This window comes from Myripristis murdjan, chromosome 15, assembly GCF_902150065.1.
Source record: "Myripristis murdjan chromosome 15, fMyrMur1.1, whole genome shotgun sequence".
Classification (NCBI taxonomy): Eukaryota; Metazoa; Chordata; class Actinopteri; order Holocentriformes; family Holocentridae; genus Myripristis; species Myripristis murdjan.
Window position 1 is genome coordinate 16153686 of NC_043994.1, and position 21729 is coordinate 16175414.

Consider the following 21729-nt stretch of genomic DNA (forward strand, 5'->3'; position numbering starts at 1 on the left):
TTACATTTCCCAGTAGGAGAATGAAGTTTATCTTTGATTCTGAAATGAAATATATCTGATTCATCTTTTTATCCTGAGATCTGAGTCTCAAACAAGTGATTAACTCAGTGGGATGTGTGGCACAAAGACGGGTATTGTAGAGACCTGGGGGAAATCTGTAGCCAAGGCTGTCCATTAGTACCAGTCTAAAAAGCCTAGAAAGATCAGGTTTACATTTCTGTTTGATTCAGAGAGATGACTATAGGCATGCACTCATTGTGAGAGGGAGAGCAAGAAAAAAAGAAAGAAAAAAAAAAGATATCCAGTAGCACCTGTGCGAAAGACGTCTCACAAACACACAGCATTGGTCAATTCTTCCATGTGGTTGGTGTGAACAAAACACAGATAAGGAGGATGTGTGTCTGAGCTCTTTCTCTTCAGGTCATCTTCTGCATTACAGAAATGGAAAAACTCACCACAAATATTACAGGGTGTATCTGTACATGCTGTGATTCTTTTGTAATGCTGTGAAAAAGTGCCCTTAGTTTTCATTCAGGCAGCCTTGCAGTACACAGACATGTTTTTTTCAAAGCACTCTCACCACATTTCCCTTCCAAACATGCCTGCTATATTTTGCCAATGATAACCTTCTAACCTTGTCACTGATTAGTTACGCTGGATGCTCATGGCTCCTCACAATATGGAAATACTTCAGCTGAAACTAGCTCAGCTGTTTAAGAGCCCCTGCTGTGTGCCAGAGGGTAAAAGGCGTGTACACGCATGTGCCCGCTGTGTCTGCCTATTGTCCATGCAGCCTAAATGATAAATAACATCACAGAAGGTCATGTTAGGAAGCACGGGAGCACAACAGGAATAGAAGGAGAGAGAGAGATAGAGTGTGCCATGGAAAAAGCCATCAACTGTCCCCACCTCTTCAGCTCAGTGCGCTCTTCAGCAGAATTATTGATGTAGCTCATGTGGTACAGAGAACTGGAATGAAGACATCTCAATCCTTGTGCTGGAAAACAAAAGCTATGGCGGAGCGCAGGGCAGCAGAGTGAACAGTGCATTAAGTATTTATTACTGTGTGCATTCTGAGCAAAGAGGGGGGGAATAAATGATCACCAAAATGGAGCAAAATGGGCTAGCTATTATCATGCTGTCACTGTATTGATAATATCATACTTAAGAATTGAAGCTGTAGGAATATCAGCAAATCAAAATAAGTATTCAAATCCAAACACTTCAAAACTGGCAGCTGAAGTATGATCATTCCCTGACATTGCATCACCATCTCTGGCTTCCTGGTGATTTTCTAGTGAGTTTCAGCCTTGACTAAAGACCGGTTTTTCTTCTTTTTCATGCATTATATATGATCATACGCTACATGATAATAGTGGTCATGGTTATGAGACATGAGCACCCTTGGTCAGTGCTTGAGGACTGATGTTATGAAGTCATGTCAGATCAGAGACAGGTTATGAGAGGTTGCAGGCGTGGGGGCTCTGTGAAGATTTCCTGTTTCATGAGTTTCATCATGCTTACAGTACCTCACTCATCTCCTCTTCAAGCTTAGTGCTAACCTGGTCTGTTTCTTCTCTCTATTCCCCAGGTGTACATCATCACACTGTTTCTTTATACATATAGACAGAGAGTCAGACACTGAGGGAAGAAAGAGAGAGAGAGAGGGAGACATACCAGGAACTCAGTGAAATAACAGAAAGGATGTTTTGTCTGCAGTTCCCTTTCTCGGAGCTTCCTCTGCTCCTCATATGTCTCACACGGATTTAAAAAAAAAAAAAAAAAAAAAAAAAAAGTGTCTATTTTCTTCCTTGTAGCTGCCCTTGATGACTGCTTTTCATCAGAACAAGAGGTTAACAAATTTTCTGCCCTGTCCTCTTTGATTCCTGCCTCATTTTCCCAGCGAGATTATTATTCTAAACCCAAAGTTGTTTTTCAATCACCGCCACAGAGAGATGACTCTTACGGTGACGGTTAATGAAACTCACTCCCCCAAGATTCATCAATAAACTGACGAACATCATCCCCCCCTTGATGTTTATTAATATGGGAGCATGATTCAAGCCAGACAGAAGAGCAGCATGGCTCGTGTCTCTTGGTTTTGATAGATGCCACATTCACAGAGGACATTCCAGTCATCTGTATTTACAGAGATGAGATCATCTTCAGAAGGTGACTTTTAAACAGCATGCTCTTATCATAAAACCAAGCAGTGATTTAAGCTCTTGGTTAGCTACGCTCTTCTTAATTGACATGTGAGAAAGATTTTGCCTCTGAAAAACTTTTCCAGTGTCTCATAACAACCACCACTCACTTTTGTACAATCTGTTCTTTAGGGGTTTTACCAGTTTTAAACATCACTTTTATATCTCTGACCAGTTATTTTCATCTGTGTTGGTTTGTTCTCCTCCTCATCCTCCATCCAACATACTGCTACAGTCCCATTGAGCTTATTTTGCTTCATCTGTCAGTAGTCAGCTCATGTTGGTTTAATGTGTTTGTGGGGCCCTCTAGAGGTGCATTAACAACATCACAAACATCATCCACAAAGGATATCTTTGCACAAACTATATGCATAGTGATACACACACACACACACACACACACACACACACACACACTGTGTATATGTGTATATATACATACATACATACACACACACACACACACACACACACATACATACATACATATATACATACACACCTGTACGTGTACATATATCATTTCATTAGAAATATATCTATGTAAAGGTTTAAAGGTCAAAAGTTTATAGATACTTTATTTTATTTTTGTTATTTGCTGTATTTATTTTTTCTAAAAAATATTTTTCTCTCTTCTAGTGTTGATGGGTATATTTTTTGCACTACTGTTCCTGTGCAATGTCTGAGTAACCTGCTTCTGTAATACAATTTGGAATCAATAAATATAATCAATAGCTTTCATTAGCTACAACAATAAAATAAAATCTATTCGTGTATGTATTTATATATGTATGTGCATCTATCTATCTATCTATCTATCTATCTATCATGTTTCGTTCCTATGGATTTTACTATGTCAGTTCATACAGGATGGTATATGTAGTCAAGAGTGTATACATTAAATTTTATGTGTGGTATTTATATTAATTTAGTATGATAAAATGTATGGATAGAAACCATTTGCAGTTTAAAAAGTATTGCACAGAACCCCAAAATAAAAATAAATCAATAAAAAAGCTGTATATGCGTCAATTCAGTGATGTTGTCATGAATAAGACAAATTCTGAAAAAACAAACAAACAAACAAACAAAACAAAAAAAAACAGGTCAAAGACTCATCCACCTCAACCCTTCCCGTCTGCCACGCAATACGCACTGTGATGTTTCCTCCCAGCTATTTTTAATTCTGAGTGATTCCAACAACATAAAGAGCTGAGCACATTGATACGCACTGACAGCACAGATACAGGATACGGGTGTCCTTTCATGTCATAAAATAACATTATGTGAAACCACTTCCTGTGACACATGTTCTGATAAGAACTGAGGGAGTTCTGTTGCAACTCAAGTTATGTGATAGTACTGCATGTCTAATAGTTGTCAAGCGTTAGGACTATGACTGCGGGGCCTGTCCTGCACCAAGTGTCTCCAAACTTAATATTAATATCCTTTAAAACCTTACAAACCAACAAACTGTGCTAGTTTGATAAGTTATGGCAAATGACTTTTATTATTATTATAATTATTATTATTGTTATCCTGCCAGTTTTATAAAAACTATGGCATACTTTAGCCTCATTGTGCAATCAAGAAAAGAGGAACTTTTATTTTCCAGATATAGGTACACTGTCTGACTCAGATCAGCTGCTGTGATGTACTCATAGATACCTAAAATAAAGAGGTCAAAGACTGGGGGCGTGTACGTGGGGTCAAAAAGTATTTGACTGGTTGAAAAAAATGGTGCTGCAAGACATCAGCCAAAATATTTGCATCAGAACTGTCAACCAGCCTGTTTAGAGGTAACACTGAATAATTTACCATTAAAAAATGCCATTTCGCCTTTACAGTAAAGTGAGAGACATGAGCCTTGTTGATTGCCTGAAGCTATAGTTATTAATACTACAGAGAAGAGGAAGTTGGCTGACCAAGTTCTGTCACACACACACCCAGCTACACAACTTCCTGCCTGCTTGTATGTGTGTGTGTGTTGTGAGTGAGTGTGAGGATGGGCGGGCATGTTTCTGACACAGACTGTGGCTTCATCTGTCAGAGAACATACATCAGACTGCAGCAGGCAGCAGCGCAATGGAGCCGCAACAGATCAGAGAGGGCTACTTGGTGAAAAAGGTAAGGGGAAGCACAAGAAAACATGTTGCAATTTCTTAGATCACAAGTGTAAGTGTACTGTAGCCTATTCAAATATTTCCTGATGATATTTGAGAGAGCATGTCTTAGCAGGCAATGCTGCAATGCAGGTCATCTACAAGGGTTGGACAAATATAAGACATACCTCATGGTAAAGGACTTGAGCTAAAAAGCTTAAAATGGAAACATTATACACTATGAAGTTAAATGTTAAACTGTATTATGTGTCAGCTTTGAAAGAGGCCTGGCAATTACCACTTTTATGTGAGTTTTCAAAACAAGATGAGACAACTGTGGCAAGGGAACTATCAGAGAAAACTACATTACAGCAAATTGTAGGGAAAAATACCAACGATATTTGCAAGATTTTTTGCAGAATAGCTGCTATACATAGCAAAACCTTGGCCTCAAAAATGCTTGGAATTGAAGTAGCATTGAAGAAATCCCTCTTTGACACAGTCTCAACAAAAACTATGCTGTGAGCCTCACATGTGTGGAATTTATGGCAGGCCATGCAGGTCCCTGCTTGTCTCCTGTCTCCTGCCCTGACCCTCACTCAGTCATTGCTTCTGCATGATGGTGCATCAGCCAGTGCTCACAAATCCATTTGTGCAGCATCAAGTGCACCCTATGGCATAAACACTGTTTCCTCTTGATTTCCTCATACCCACAGAACCATGCCCTACAACACACTGCTTAACAATTTCAGGAGTTGTTTCATGAATATCAGGTTGAAGTCCACCATCTTCCATGGCCTCCCCCCAGAACCAAACATTATTAAATCTTGATGGGGAGTTCTGGAGCACAGTATGAAACAGATTTCTACTTCCCTCATCTATCACATCTGGGTGTTTTCCTTCATGAACACTGTCCAAAGTTCTAATACAGATGGCTGGACTGAAACTGCCCTGAAAGCAAATGGTATCGTTGTTCCTTAATTTATACTTGATATCCCTATACTATATCTTTAACTGTTTCTGTTATTTTGTCTACCCACTGTGCTGTTGAATCCAGAGTATCTCTGAGTACTGTATGCTCTCTCAAAATATGCTTTGCTCACAAACCACTCTCTTAAAACAACTTGTTTCTGTTCCCTAAAGGAAGTAAGGAGGGAGATAAGGCAACTGGCAAGCTCAGCAGGGCATGGTAGATTGTGCAAAATTAAACCAACTGAAAGAAACTGAACATTTGGTCACCGCACAAACCCCCAATCCGTGATGGAAACTTCAACTCCGGGTTTGCCAAAGGCACACTGCTCTTCCCCATATGTTATACAGAACCACACTAACTTAAGAAAAATCATGCAATAGATTTATTTCTAGATTTTCCTTTAGCAGAAGTATCTGGAAATAGTTGTGTTTGTTGCCTATGCTTTAAAAAAAGAAGAATGAAACTGTAAGCAGACACATTCATGTGAAACTTAAAACTGTGCTGGCAATTTTTTAAAATTTCACAATCAAACAGTATTTTTCCTTACATCTTTTAAACCAAGAGCAACTTTCTTTTCTTGCCAATAGTATTTCTTTTCTTGCCAATAGTATGAGTGAGGAGCTTGTCATTATTTTTCCAAAGCATATAGGCTAAGCTATGTATACCCTTTGTTTCCTAAACGTTGTTGGAAAAGACAAAGTGGAGCACACAAAACTTTAAAGGTCTCTGCTGAAGAAAATAACGGTCAGATTGTTACTATTATTTTTGCAGTTGTTTTAATTTTTAGAGATGTTCACTTTCTGTGCTTATATTTTCACATTTTTTGCTCATGGCGCCCTGTTGTCACCTGCCTTGCTGATTCTCAGGGTACAGTGCTTAACTCCTGGAAGGCAGTGTGGGTGGTGCTGTCAGAGGATGGGATAGACTACTATAAAAAGAAAACAGACCGCTCTCCGAAGGGAATGATCCCGCTAAAGGGAGCAACACTCACCAGTCCTTGCCAAGATTTTGGCAAGAGGACGGTAAGAAAATGTCAGTCATACTTGTTGAAAAGCCTTTTGGGAGCTAGCACTCAAGAATAGCTGTGCAGAGCAGAATACATACTGCAGAAGACACAGCATCAAGAACAAAGTCTAGGATTATGATCGATTCATATCTGCCAGTACAACTGGAACCATGATAAATAAATAACGTAGCAGCAATATTAATCTCTTAAACTCTTATTTTCTCTTCAATTTCACCTTTAATTGTATTACAATTAAAATAATAAAAATAATAATAATAATATTATTGTCTCCATATTGTACAACAGTGGTACACACATATGCTGTATCTGCTGGTTGCAATACTTCACTGGAGCTACGTCACGCTTATAGTCAGTGAAATATTCATAGACTAGGTGACATTGTTTTATAGCTGCAACATCACACCAAGTACAAAATATCTAGCTGTCTTGTGCATTATTTTATACACATTTCCCTGTAATTCAACATGACATAATTGGTATCTTTGGAAACCTTGGGATTTTCACTAGAATTTAAGATGGAGCTCTGCTGGTTTGTACAAAGCAGCATGCATTTGTAATGACAAACCCACTGACGGGCCCGGCGGAGTTGAAGAAAGTTTAATATATTTATTTGACTGATTTTCTTCACTTTTGAGAAAAATGTTAAGGCTAAGCAGACCGAACAGAGACAGTGCAGCAAACTGACCCAAACAATGCAACGTGTAGCTGGTTTTCAAGGTCAGCACAGACAAGAAGCAGGATCACTTCTTCCAAGCCACACATGTGGAGGAGAGAGAGGTGTGGGTCAAGGACATCAAGCGGGCCATTGCCTGCCTGCAAGGGAGCAGGAGGTTCGCCAGGAAGTCCACCAGGAAGTCCATTCGCCTGCCTGACACCGTGAACCTGAAGTAGGTCTTATGATATGTTACAATTTGAGGAAACAATCATTTGAATAACTTTTTTTTTTTTTAATCAATGAGAGTAATGATATAATCAAGTCATAGAGGCCACCAAACTGTTGACACTGTCTATGTTGTGTGTTTTCTCAGTGAGCTGTACATGCTGATGAAAGACCCAGATGATGGAGTGAAAGAGTTAAAGCTGGAAAAGGAAAAAAGAATCTACAACCACTGTTTCACCGGTAATGCACCATATTTTGTCTCTATCTTGTTTGTAGAGGTGGCAGGTGGTGACAAAGATATATATTTTTTGAGCATCTTATCATTTCCCTTTGCCCCTTCAGCTCATTCGAATGCTCACATTTCCTCTACTCTCCGTTTTCTCTCCTTTTGCACAGGTGCAACAGTGGTAGATTGGCTGATTTCAAAAGAGAGGGCGAGAAATAGGCCAGAGGCCCTCATGTTGGCGACAGGACTGCTGAATGAAGGTTTTCTGCAGCCGGCGGGCGACCTGTCGAAAGAGGGAGCCGAGAGCGGGGCACAGTCGGTCCTCTTGGATGAGCCAGATGCTTTTTACTTCTTTGTAAGCAGAGCTGAATGTCCACACAACTTCATGACAAAGTGCTATCACAGAGACTAAAGTGTTTCTTTTTTTGCACGTGTTGATGCTTTCTTTTACAATGGAAATCTTGACATTAATTTCCTCCCAGCAAGACAGATCTTCAAATATGACTCAAATTACAAATATGTAATTCAGTGTTTGCATGGTTTTGCTCTGTCACAGGCAGACAGTGGGTTCTTCTGCGAGGGCTACTCCAGTGATGAAGATGTGATCGTGAAGGAAGAGTTCAGAGGAAACATCGTAAAACAGGGCTGCTTACTTAAACAGGTGAACCAGACAGCAAATAGGCCAAACAAGCATAGTGTGTTGATAAGTCTTATTTTGTTTTATAACACGCAAAAAGAAAGAATGACATAGAAGAAAAAAAGAAACACTGATGTTTAGCCAGATTTTATTATCTTTTGGAGTCTGACTTTTATAATAGTTCTTATTTTTCTGGCTAGCAAGTTCAAAATGCGTGCAGCAGTGCTGTGGCAGAAAGTGAGAGAGCCGGGTGTCTATGAATAGCCAGGTAATCTCCATCAGTTAGTAAATGGGGAAGTCAGAGTTACTGTACATATTGCCAAATGACACTGGGTGGTGATGTTCAAATGCCAGCGAGATAAAGTACAACTGACAATAATTTGTTTTGTTTTGTTTTGTATTAAATCACAGGGACATAGAAGGAAAAACTGGAAGGTGCGAAAGTTTATTCTGAGAGACGACCCTGCGTATATTCACTATTATGACCCTACAAAGGTAAATGAATTCACTTCTTAAAGCTGGACTAACTGGAAAAGCTGGTGGAAATGAAAGAGGAAATGATTTCTACAGACATCCCTACATTCACATAATGGCCTGCTTTCTTTCTCTTTCTGTTCTCCTTTCTCCCTCAGGGCGACGACCCTCTGGGTTCGATCCATCTCCGTGGCTCTGTGGTAACGGCGGTGGAGTACGTGCCTGATGGTGAGTAAATCTGTAGCCACAGGGCACACATGCCCTGTTAGGTCTGTCACTGTGATAGGCTGTGACCAGGAAATACAACTGTTGTTTACTGCCTGACATTTCTTTTAAACTCATCTTTTTAACTGCTTTTTCCACGTCTTTTTCCTGTTTTCAGCCAAGAAGTATGATGTTGATGGCAACCTCTTTGAAATCATCACCTCAGATGAGACCCACTACTTCCTCCAAGCTGCTACAGCCGAGGAAAGAAAGGAGTGGATCAAAGCAATACAGGCAGTATCAAAAAGTGGAAAATAACACCTGCAGTAGAGTGGCACTGACATTTCTTGCACAGAGTAGACGGACAAAGATTGTTGATGGTACATTGTTGTTTATAGATTTATAATTTAATTAACCAGTGGGTGAGACGTTGAGACTAACTCTTTTTTTTTTTTTAAACCACAGTGCTGTGGCCTTTTGAAGCCAAATTCAGGCCACTTGATGTGAAATGTCACTTCCTCAAACTACACACTATGTTTATGTTTATGTTTATTCAACAGTTTGTAATTATAGGGTGTATAATTACACCCCCCCCCCCCCCCCCCCCCCCCCCCACCCCACCCCCCTTCCCATTCTCATATTCAAATAAAGGAGCTTATGCAACAGAACTGCTGTGATACAGTGACATTGGTGTGTGTGTGGTGAGATAGACAGATAGGACAAGATAGAATTTGTTAGCTGCAGAAGCACAACATTATAAGATGGGTGTTTCAACAAAAACTGCAAATTACATATAATTATATGTGTGAAACTTTTAGTGTAGTAAATTGGCCAAACATTCAAAATCACTGGCATGGACCTTTAAGGTTCAGGTGTTAACATTAAAGATGCATGTGAAATATTATTGAAGTGAGGATGGTTTAGATTAAGTTGACAAAAAAAATGTGGAATAAGTGTAGAATTTGATAAACTAAGTTTTCATCCCTCTCATCATTTGCCTTTCCTGATTTTGTCAGCTGGGTCTAAATGATCTTTTCTTGAATAAACCTTCAGTTTCCCATAATGAACTTTGAACTAGCAGGTCCAGTTGGCAAATGTTATTGTATTTTCTGTAAAAGAGAGGTCAGGTCATGCACAGTGGGACTTGATAGAATTTCCTAGCAGTTGCATCTATTTTGTATTTTTCAAACAAATAAGTGTATTCAGTGGTCACGTTGTGGGCAAAAATACGTCTTTCAAACACTGTCACCTCCTCTGTTAGTGATGTGACGCATGCGAAGCAGCAAAAGTGTGAAGTGAGACGCTGCAAAGGTGTAAAGAGAAGTTCTGTGTTTTTGGTTCGAGGCACCAAATTCAGACCCATGTGGCTTTCAAATTCTTCCCCATTTTCTCAAAAGTCATACAACATACAAGTTATCATACAAGCACGTCCAGTTCCTGAGAGTGAACTTGTAGTGAATCATATCCTGTCTTCAAGCGTTGGTGTCATTTTGTGGCTTTCTAAGTTGATGCATTTGCGAGAAATTTCACCACTGACAGTTATGACTGACATGGTGGGAGTCTCAGAAATTTTCTGCCTCAAACCTGTTGAAGAGAGTGTGAGTAGAGAAGATGACAACATATTCCAATTTGCTCACCACTTAATGTGCAAAGAAATGCCACTTAACCATTAATCACTGTTGAGATAAGCAAGTCCACTACCTTTTCATCTAACTTTTGCCATTTTATCCCTTTTTTTTCCAATAAAGAGTTTTCCTCCAACAAGGCATGGGGAATTATTTTGTCAGCACTATCCTTTTGGTGCGCTGACAGCCACAGGTGCTCATCACCCACCTGCTTGCTTGTGTGGTTGTCTTTCTGTATCCCTTCCTTTCAGTGCAGTCGAGGCATGTCATTATCCAGGCAGTGTGCCCGGGGGCATGCATGGCTATATCTCAATTTACAAGGAGAAATAGATTAAAAAAAATGATCCAAATTAGATTTCAAAACTAATCCACAATGACATGGCACTGTAATGAATGAGAAGATGTGGTGTTTTGAATAATGAGGTCACATCATTGCTTTAGAAGTATTGAAGCAAAAAAGATGAATAAATAAATAAATAAATAAAAATAGTGAGAATAAGACTGAGAATAAGAATGGGAATAGTTCTGTGCATATGTGTGTGCATGCAGTGTGTCTTCTCTTTTAACACAGGAGGGCACTATACATCAACGTATCAGTTCTGCTCTCAGTCTTGAAAAACAGGGCTTGAGTGGTTCACGCTTAATGAGTAATTAACGAGTAATGAGTAACTAAGTCAGCCTAATCAAAATTTCACATACGTTTCATGTAAACATGTCATTGAAGAAGACCCGCTGAGGTCATTAGAGAGCTGGCCAATCATCAAGCCCCAGAGCTCAGCCTGTTGTTTGTCTTCAGTGTTGGAGGGACCTTTTATCAGCAGTTTGAACTATTCAAAACAGTGGTATCACATACAATATTGCATAAAGGTGTTACATGGTAAGGTCAGTCAATGCAGCATTACGTTTTCAACCCACATCCAACATGATGATTACTATGAAGAGAGCCATGCTTTAGTGTAAACTACTGCTAGAGGATATACAGTGACATGTTTTGTGACACTTTACATTAGCATTTTTGGCATTTAGATGACACTCTTATCTAGGGCAACTCTGCCTTTCTGTTCACACAAGGACTATGCATATTGAAATAATACAGTTAACAATGATAATGTCACATAAACTCCCACTTCCATGTTATTTTCTAGCTCTTCTCCACCAGCCTGCAGCCAAAACTCTGTGTACACCTGGTGTGAAGTGTGCAGGAAAGTATGCACATTCACAATGCGCATCCTTTTTTTTTTTTTTTTTAAATATAAATACCAATTTCTGGGTATAGTGAATGCATGTTTCTGTGTGTACCCAACATTTACACATCTGACCCTGGTTGGCTTGCATTTGGCTCCCTCTTACAACGGTCATGTTTGCGGTAAGAGTGCTGTGCACAGTAAACACATCCATCCAGTTTGTTGAAACAGATTACACAGAAACTACTGCAACAAACTGGATTGCTTAGACTGATAGCCTTTAATGATACCCGTGGGGCAATTAAGTTGTTGCACCAACAAGAGTAATAAGATTCAGCAGTGGAAAAAAAGACTACAAGTGCACAAAAAGATAATGAAATAAAATAAGCAACAAAATACAGAAAATTTACACAGTTAAGAGGAAAAAAGAAAGAAAGAAAATTGTCCCACAGTAAAAAGCATTTTTTTGTCCAGTTTACTAGCATGTTGCAACACCTGAATTTCAAAGTGACTGTTGCTTAGGGAGTGACCTATAAATGGGACTAAATGTGACACCACCTAAGTGTATTAGCACTATATATTGAAGAAAATTATTCTTTGAACGGTCTGTCATTCTATTTCTGCTTGATTACCACTTTTGTATCTAAAATTTCCCCCTTCTCTTGAAGTCACTGATTGCCCAGTCACACACCTCCTCATTATGAATGAATGGCAGAATGAGGGGATACTGATTTAACAAGTTTGATAGTGCAATCCTCTCCCAACAGGAAAAAAGGCACTGATGAGGACAGGATGTATGCACTGAAATATAATCAAAATGGCATAAGGATACAATAGAGCTGAATGCTGTGTATAGGATAAACATGTCTGTATACGGTTCCTGATCACAAATGAAGGGATGATGAGAGCTGTGCCCTTTGAGACAAATTTTGGACATGGAGCACATAGTACTCTCCAGCGGAGCACATAGTACTTGTTTATTTCATATGCAAACTCCCAGCCTCCTGTTCACAGCTGCATTAAATTGAAATATATGTTAATTACACGGCTTGACCGTCGTCCATACAGATGATGGTGCCTGAAAAAACAACATGTCAAATTGCACAGTGAAAAAGGAGTGCAGAGAGTTCATTCAGCCTCTACTTAAAAAAGCAGGGTACATGTTAAATAATTATATTTTGAAAATGTATTTCATCATCCATGGTATTATTTAGTTATTTAGTTTTTTTTTTTTTCTTTTTTTCAAAAGTGGATCCACAGTCAGATGTAAAAAGATAAAAGACTGGCAGAATGGGTTGAATGGTAGTATGACCACTGGCAGGACTTTGTGAACAATATCATAAACAATTCTAAGCAATGCCACATTTTACCCAGAAATAGAGAAGTTTCTGGAAACAAAGAGGTTATGTATGACACATTGTATCCATCACTGTCCTACGGAGCCAAGCACAAGCCATGCACATGCAAATGCTCCTTTGTGCCAGTGTCATCAAGGATGAAGAGGACAGACCAGTGTCCGTTCTCAGAGGCTGAATTGCTGTGATCCATATTTCAGTCACCCAAATAGCTGAACCAATGATTGAAGGAAGAAAAAGCAAGCAGGCACAAAGTTCATCATACAATGTGTCATTCTGGTGCACTTTTCCAGACTGAATGAGTGTTTGCATGGCACCAGTGGACCATCTGAACTAAATGTTAGATGCATATGGAGAAGGACCATTTAAGAAGAGAGAGAAGAGAAGGTACTTACCTGACTGAAAACCATTAGAAACAAATAGGCAAACAGATAGAAGACACTGCTCTCTCAGTAATATCAGAGTAATCAGACAGGATTCAACAATGTCTTGGGAGATTTTCTTCAACAGTATACAGCATGGTTTACATCACCAGTGATTGCAGACTCCCCATAGTGTTTTATATAACTCTGCACTTTATTAGGGTGGCTTTACAATTGGATTTGTGTCCTGCTGCGATAGATCATACTTTAGCAGCAGTCCAGGTTGGGCACTTAGCCTGGCCAAACTGAAAGTCTAGTTGTCAATAACTGATCTGCCATGGACATAAAAAGAGCCAAACCCTCCATTACTGGTACAATGAAACAACATGAGAGCACTGGGGAGCTTGCTGAGACAAAACCATCCTCCCAGTGTTTCCAAAATTTCTCACAGTGCTGGACAGGTTGCTCTAATGGCCACTGAACAAAAACACTGCTGATTGGCCAAATGGTTTTGTGATAACTCGCTAAAAAGCTTAGAGGAAGTTTCAACCCTGACAGCTTTGCAGGCTTGGCTACATTGGCATTCAACAAACACATAAAAACGGACCATCTATCCAATTATTGGGAAGACTGCAAACAAACAGAATTTTGTCATCAGAAAATGGAGAAAACTATTTCCCAAGATGCTCCACTACACCAACAAAGCATGTGTTTGTAGCCGCATGGTTTTTGTTTGAGAGGTCAGAGTGACAACACGACACAGCAATGATGGTGCCCAAAATTTGCGCTGTTTGTGGATTGTCATAATTCTGCACATGACTAGGATCTTAAGGTGTAAGGAAATTAAAGTGTGTTAGACGAAGTGTGTGTTACAGTTGAATCTTTCTTTAAAATTTTAAGAATTTGAACTGACATGCATACATAATATCCCAAGGGGTATGTGAATATGAGATGTAAGACAAAGAAGAAAGCTGCCTTAGTCAGGCTGGGAGGGCTCTTTCCTATGTCTATTTTCAAAATATACAAGATGATTTTCCTTAGCAATAACTGGTTGAAACAAAAACAACAGAATAACTGCTAAAGTAATAGTTGTCTCCTTTATTTCTAGAGCAAGCAGCTGGGAGTTTATGTACTTAGGATGCATTTTCTGAATTTCTGCTAGGGCTGGAACTATTAACTGGTAATGCAAGGAACATAAAAAAACAGAAGGGCCAATGCACTCCTTCCTCAAACAAACAAATCTCTTTCCAGTTCAGTGCGGTGCTGGATCACTCCTCAGCTGAGAGGCTTCACACAAAAATATTATGACCCACACTTCATCAAAACAGGTGGCAATAACTGATTCAATAGAAGAAATCACAATCTCTATTGATCATAAGAGGCATGCAGTTGGAGTATTCTTTGGTCTTAAAAAAGCTTTTGACAACATCAATCACAACATTTTGATCAATAAATTGGAACAGTATGGAATAAGGGGAATAGTACTAAGCTGGGTGTCTACACTTCATCATGATTGAACATTGCTTGTGGTGTCCCACAGGGGTCAGTGTTGGGGCCAAAGCTATTTATTTTGTACATTAATGACTTGTGTTACAGATCCAAGGTTTTGAAGCCAGTGTTGTTTGCTGACGACACAAATATTTTCTGTTCTGGGGACAACTTAGATCTACTATTAGAAAACATAAATTCAGAATTGTGCAAGTTGAAAACAGTAACAACTTATCATTCAATTTCAACAAGACTAAATTAATGTTTGGCTGATGTGAGGTTGGTGCACAGGTGCAGGTACACATAGATGGGAACAAAAAGGGATCATGAAAAATAAATACATATACACATAAAACATGTAAAATAAAGTTTCAAGAAGCATTTCAGTATCACATAAAGCTAAGCATCTTGTAGATCACAAATCACTCCACATTCGATACTGTTCACTGCTGCCGTATTTGAATTACTGTGCAGAGGTCTGGGGCAACAATTACAAAAGTTCACCGTCTTCACTGGTCAATCTACAGAAAACAGCAGTAAGAATCATTCACAGTGTCGCATTTCTGGATCACACCAACACACTATTTCTAAAGTCAAAATAATTAAAATGTATGGATATTGTGGAGTTTCAAACTATACAAATAATGTAAAAAGCTAAAAATAACTCACTGCCAGTGAATATTCAAAGAGTTTTCTGGGTTTGAGATGGGGGCCATTGTCATTATCTATGAGGGAAATTTTTATTTTAAAACACACAGGGTGAGAACAACCATGAAAGGATTTTTTGTTTCAATATGTAGTGTAAAATTATGGAATGGATTATTGGATGGACACATGATATTCATGAGGTACAGGGGTGAGGAAGGGGTCTGACTGTCACCAGGTGCTCTCAGGGATTCTTGTATTGGTATTTCTTTTGGTCAGTAATGATTGTAAATATGTAAATAGTTGGATATGGGTATGTGGGTGTATTTATAAGGTATAAATATATATTGTATTGTGACTGAAGAATACCAAGTCTCTGGACTTCATTAACTCTTTGTGTCAAAGTCACTCTGGTGTAAGTGGTCTGCTGTGATCAAGTTCATAAATAGACAATGTCAACTGGACATCATGTCCTCCCCTAACATGACAGATCAAATGAGACGGCCCCATTAGATCCAGTCCTAATCAGCTGCATAAACCAGCCAGCAGCCCAAACAGAAACCCGAGGGGAACATCAGAGGACAAACAATCTGATGAGCAAACGCTCAAATGCATAAAAAAAGAAACATTTAAGACATCAAATCTAATTCTGTGTGTACATTAAAAGTTGCTAGCCCCCACCTATTCATGACTTTACATAAACATCACCGGTATTCTATTTTCTTTTCCTGCACAACATAGAAAATCATCATCAAATTTCTCGCCCAGAAATAAATGGCAGCTGCACACTCCAGCTCCTTTGCATATGTATTACCTTTTACCATTCTCAGGATTAATACACAGTTGCCATTGTATGTCTACACAACAGCAGATGTTATATTATTTATACCTTTCACTTTTCAAATGGAAAAGATTGTAAACCTAACATTTTCCCCAGTACGCTGAAGAGACTATTAAGTCAGCAAAAAAGAAGTGGAGGCCCTGGCATTGTTGGTGCCCCAGGTGAGCTGATGACAGGTTCATTTATTTATGAAGCTCTTCATCACAAGCATGTCTCAAAGGCCTTTCGAGAGAGTGAGCTTATGTATCTAACATATCAACAATTAATCACAACATTACCAGGCTGCAGGCTCAGAGACAGCCACATTCAGAGTTTCAGAAAGCAGTTTTCGATCAAGCACAATTTTACACCAGTATATTTGGACCAGTGCTGTAAAGATGGTTAAGTTTAGGCTCGGGTTTGTTTATATTAAGGTTAATGTAAGGATCTGGGCCTGCTGTAAATAATGTGCTGGTTTCAGAGCCATTTTCAGTTCTGTCTTAAACTGCTGGTTTAAAACTGTGGTGGTTCTCCATGCCTACAGCTCAATGAAATGTCATCAATCACAGAACAAAATTATATAACACAAGAAAGACAAAAAAAAAAAAAAAAAAAAATAGGATGCTGGAGAAGCCGCAGGCCAAGTATACCCAACCCAACCCTACCAACATTGCAACTTGAAGTTATGCAAAGCTGAATGCAAGCTGAAAGAAAAACAAACAGTGGCTGATGTATTTAGCGCCATGCAGGACAGACACTGTGCTGTTGATAAGAATTTGCTCTGTAACTCAGGATCCTGGAGATGCTGGGGAACACCACTTTTTCAATCTCCCCACGTTTAGCTGCTCTATCAAGAGAGATGTCTTGCAAGAGCTTCGGCGCACAGACAACAATGACGTTTTTCAAAAAATGCCAAATTATCATATTAACACATTCATATTAGAAATCTCCACTATGTTTGCTTATCTGTAAATACAAGTCATGATGCAGGTGTTGATTACATTATTTTGCAAGCCACATGTGCTAGCCATCGTTCGGGCTGTGACATTTGCACCACACCTGGTCCAAAGCTCAAATTCTTCTCATTCAATATGGCCCACGTGTCATTATCTATTAAAACTCACTAGGAATACCAAACAGCTTTGACCAGTAAAGCTCCTGCTCCTGAGGGCTAATTTACCACCATCAACCACTAGGGTGCGCCTCATCACAAGGTGTCTGTGGCCTACGAATGCTTATGCAGATCTTTAGTCTGTCACAACTGTGGAGATCTAGTTTAGCACATGTAGAATCAGCCCGAGGCACTTTATGTGAGACGGCACTTGAGGCTCTCTTACAGAATGCCCAACCTTAACCCTAACTTTAACCTCTTATCCTAACCAGTATGTCTCACAGAAAGCATCTGGGCCCGCTTTTACACATCAGTGGAGAGGTAACGAAAATGAGTGGCAAATCAAGAAAAACAAAAAAAATTGTATTCCAGTCAAGATGGGAGACAGATTAGCTTTTTACAGAAACAATGTGTTTAGTTTAGGAGATGAGTCATTAGATGAGTCGTAACAAAAGAAATATTGACGTTGGTGTTTAAATTTTACTCAAGTGCCATATATTGTAGCAAAACGTAATTGTTTTCACTGAATGGTGCTGAAATCTGTAGCTGCATTAAAACTCTTAAACAGAGAAAGGCTATGTTTTCTTGTTTCTACTGAGTAGCAAAATTGTGTGTTTACCAGTTACAAAATACCATTATGCAAAAACACAATGTTTGTTACAAAAAAACAATTATTCTACTGGTAAGAGTATGGGTTTGTGATTTTTTCCCCACCTCCAGCCAAGAAGCCAATGATTCACTGCAGAGGGAACCACAGGATCTGTATTGGACCCTCAAACAGCCTATAGGCTATGTAGAGATGTCTTCCCCAGTCCCACAGCACCTCTGTGGGTCAGTCTCTCTAGGATGGTACAGCACAATATTATGATTTCTGGCGATATCTAGCCTCATATTGAAATATCAATACACTACAGTATCAATATATCACCAAGCACTAAAGCACACAAAGGCAGACAAAAACATGCAGAGAAAAAGTGGAGTGTGCAGTTATTTAAAATGTAGATGTCAGTAGAGTCAGCTGCAACATTTTTTTTTTTTTTTTTTTTTTAACCAAAATCACCAACATTTGTAGATTTACCACTACCATGGTTACAATGAAGATGTGGATTTGAAATTTGGTTAGTGGCAGCTCTATTCCTATTTCTTTCTCTTTATTTGCCTCTTGGCTTCCAGTGCTCTGCTTTTGCTTTGCTGTTTTTTTTTTTTTTATTTCTCTTTTTTCTCTTCTCTTCTCTTGCCTTACCATTTTCATTTTTTACCTGTTTCGACTTTGAACATATTTCTTGAGACTGGTTTCAAAGTTTAGACAATCTGACTGCAAGGGTCCTCAGCCTGGCCTGAACAGCTCAGACAATTCTGTCCACCAATCCAAGACTACACCTCTGCATATAAAAAGATAACTCTGAAATACAAGCTGGAACAAGGCCATCGATTGCTTTGAAACTGTAAAGTCAATCCTGTAATTTACTGTCGGCTAACAGGAGGCTAAAGTGGGAATAATATGGTCTTTTATGTTAGTTCTAGATAAACGCCTGGCAGCAGCACTCTGAAACCCTTGCAGACAAGAAAAAGCTTTATGACTGAGACAGGAACACAGCGAGTCTCAGAGGTAAATACTGTACAAGATTAAGGTATGCATAACTGGCGAGACAATAGATTAAATGTGATAGATTTGTCTAGTCATTACTGGCCATGGTTTTATGTGAGAGTTGTTCCTTTGCTATTATTGGGGGGAAAAAAAGAGTCAGGGTATCATTATCTCATACTGTGGCTGTATTTTCAAATAATGTATGGTTCAGAATATATGGTTTATGTCTCAAACCATTTAGCAGTATGCTAAAGAGAAAATGTAGGGCTGTGGGTATACTTTCTGTTATGTTAAATTTATAATAGTTGAAATACTTCATTTCATTTGAGATGGTTACAAAATCCTTAAAGCGCACATGTAGCAGTCATGATGACCAGGGCGGGGTGGGTCAAGCTTAAGGGAAATGTAGGCTGCTGCAGAAGACAGAAAAATATTTAGTTGATCACTGATCTATGTGGCATGCATGATTCTATGATTTTTCTGTGGCTCAGACTATTTTCTCTCTCTCTTTTTTAAGGCTACTTCTTTGGCAATTGTCCTTTATTCAACAGTGATAGTAAAGAGAGAGAGGCAGGGCAGAGGAGGGAGAGAGGTTGACATGCAGCAACTGGCTTGGCTCAGAATCCAGCTCTAGCCACTGTGGTCAGGACTTATCCTTGATACACTCTAACAGATGATCCACTGAGGCGCCTCCACGACTCAGACCATTTTCAGTAATTCTGTTGGATTTCCACAAAAAACCTCCACAATCAGAGGAGGGGTCATGTTATGTTGGCAGCACCTTAGTCTAGATTTTGGCTGCTTGGACAGTGCTTCCATTGTCTTGGGTGATTTTTGTGTGCTGTGTAACATATTTCAAAATCCACTCTAAAATGCACATCAACAACAGCAATGCAGGCAGCAGGCAGACAGCTAGTCCTGTGGTTACCATTACCCACTATTATAATGGTGCCTCCATCATCTCTTTTCAGGTTCATTTTGTATGAAAGTTTTTCTATTCATATTTTTTGCATCTATGTTTTTGGTCGGTATCCTGTAGATACTGCATGTTCAAATTTTGTGCTCTAACGTGTTAATGAGGCAAGATAGTAGAGTGGTGGAAGTTACAAAGCACTAATTTCAACTTTGAAAACTGTTATTCTTGTGCCATAATTGCAGTGCCTCTCCATGCATATGTTCCAGGTATATCGAGTCAGCTTGACTGGAAAATAGTGTACGTAATTGGTAGTTCAGGTTATTAAAACCAGGATATAAAAAAAGTAAATTTGTTGTTAGACCATTTTACTGTTATCAGATGTAATATTTGGGTATTATTTGGGTTATTTGGGCTTCATGAAGTTTGTGCTCCTGTGGTTGGTTTCTGTCTGCTGGGAACTCTATGTCTGGTGTTCTTTGTAAACATAAGTCTTGTTAATCTTGGAAGCTTTGTTGAGGTGTTCCCGTTGTTTATTTTAATTTTTTCATTCGCTTTCTCCATTTTGTAAGAGAGGGAATGTAAACACTAGAATTTAAGTCATAGATTTAACTAAATTGCTTTCTAGCAAGTGTGGGGTTTTGTTTGTTGTTCTGGCCTTTGGTTGCTCAGAAATTTCAGGCCTCATTGTTTACTCTTAAGCCATTATAAAATAAATGACTCCATATTTACACTGGTTTCTGCAGCCCATTTGCTGTGTTTGTTGTTTTATCCTTTAGGACTTAGTTTTGTTAATTCCCTCTCCCACAGATACTTTAGTCTTTGCCCATTTGATAGTATTATTTATTTGTTTGTTTTTACTTAAGAAAAAAATCATACTTTAAAAATATATTTGCAATGTCCTTTTGACTTCTGATAATTCCTGTTAATAAAAAAAGGAACAAAAAGGATTCTGAAATGCTTTGGTAGCAAAATATATATTCACCCAGTGGAATTAAACACATGAGGCACAATCTGAATCTGTACCAGCTACTTGCTAATGGAAATGTATCTACATAAAAATAGTGCATAAATAAATAGGTAAAACTGGTACCATGCTGATACTATAGTTCAAGTCAGAATCTTTCCACAATGTACAAAAAATAATCTACATCACTCTCCTGATGCTTTAAGTTAACAGGTCTTCACATGTGCATGTGATTTGAAAGCCTAAATTCTAGTACGTCTGTGAAAAGGAAACCATCTTCTTCTTAATCTTCATTTTCCACCACTTATCCAAGAGGGTTGCAGTGGCAGCAGGTTGAAAAGATCAGCCAGATGGTCCTTTCTAAGGCCATGTCCTGAGGTGTTCCCAGGCCAGCCAGGATACATAATCTCCCCAGTGTATCCTGGGTCTGTCCCAAGGTCTCCTCCCAAGCGGTTGTGCCTGGAACACCTCCCCTGGGAGGCGACAAGGAGGCATCCTGACTAGATCCCCAAATCACCTCAACTGGCTCATTTCAATGCAGAGGCACAGCGGCTCTATTCTGAGCTCCTTGTGGATGTCCTCATCCTATCCCTAAGGATGCAGCCAGCCACTATGTGAAGGAAACTCAATCCTGCCGCTTGTACCTAACATCTCATTCCTTTAAGGGTGCTACTTTTCTCTCTGTGAATGAGGATGTATGACATAATTAATTGGCCAGATAAACAAAACTGTAACAGCTGGACACTGTTTAAAATGGCTTTTTGACATCATCATTTAAAATGTCTTTGCCTTAGCATGTTAGCTCCCGATTCTTTTGTTGAAAGCCCAAGAACAGACTGGAGTCAGTCTTCAATTTTCTGATGCAATATTTATTATGGTCACATATAAAGCAAGGCAGCGCTGGTCTCAGAGTGACAGAGCTCTCGCAGGATCTCAGTCAGAAT

The 21729-nt window shown here is 39.1% G+C and overlaps 1 protein-coding gene across 1 annotated transcript; it reads left to right on the plus strand.

Moving 5' to 3' along the window:
- The first annotated feature begins 4203 nt into the window (after window positions 1–4203).
- Window positions 4204–9305, plus strand: plek (pleckstrin). Its single transcript, XM_030070625.1, has 9 exons — window positions 4204–4331; window positions 6146–6301; window positions 7012–7193; window positions 7335–7426; window positions 7583–7767; window positions 7969–8073; window positions 8461–8544; window positions 8682–8751; window positions 8906–9305. The coding sequence occupies exons 1-9, from the start codon at window positions 4290–4292 to the stop codon at window positions 9043–9045; spliced, it is 1056 nt and encodes a 351-aa protein (XP_029926485.1). The 5' UTR covers window positions 4204–4289; the 3' UTR covers window positions 9046–9305.
- The last annotated feature ends 12424 nt before the right edge of the window (window positions 9306–21729 follow it).

Excerpts from the sequence above, each read along its gene's own strand:
- plek (XM_030070625.1), top strand. The coding sequence starts at position 4,290 with ATGGAGCCGCAACAGATCAGAGAGGGCTACTTGGTGAAAAAG. Across the intron at positions 7,427-7,582 it reads CTACAACCACTGTTTCACCG|GTGCAACAGTGGTAGATTGG; the intron begins GTAATGCACCAT and ends CCTTTTGCACAG. Across the intron at positions 8,752-8,905 it reads GGTGGAGTACGTGCCTGATG|CCAAGAAGTATGATGTTGAT; the intron begins GTGAGTAAATCT and ends TCCTGTTTTCAG.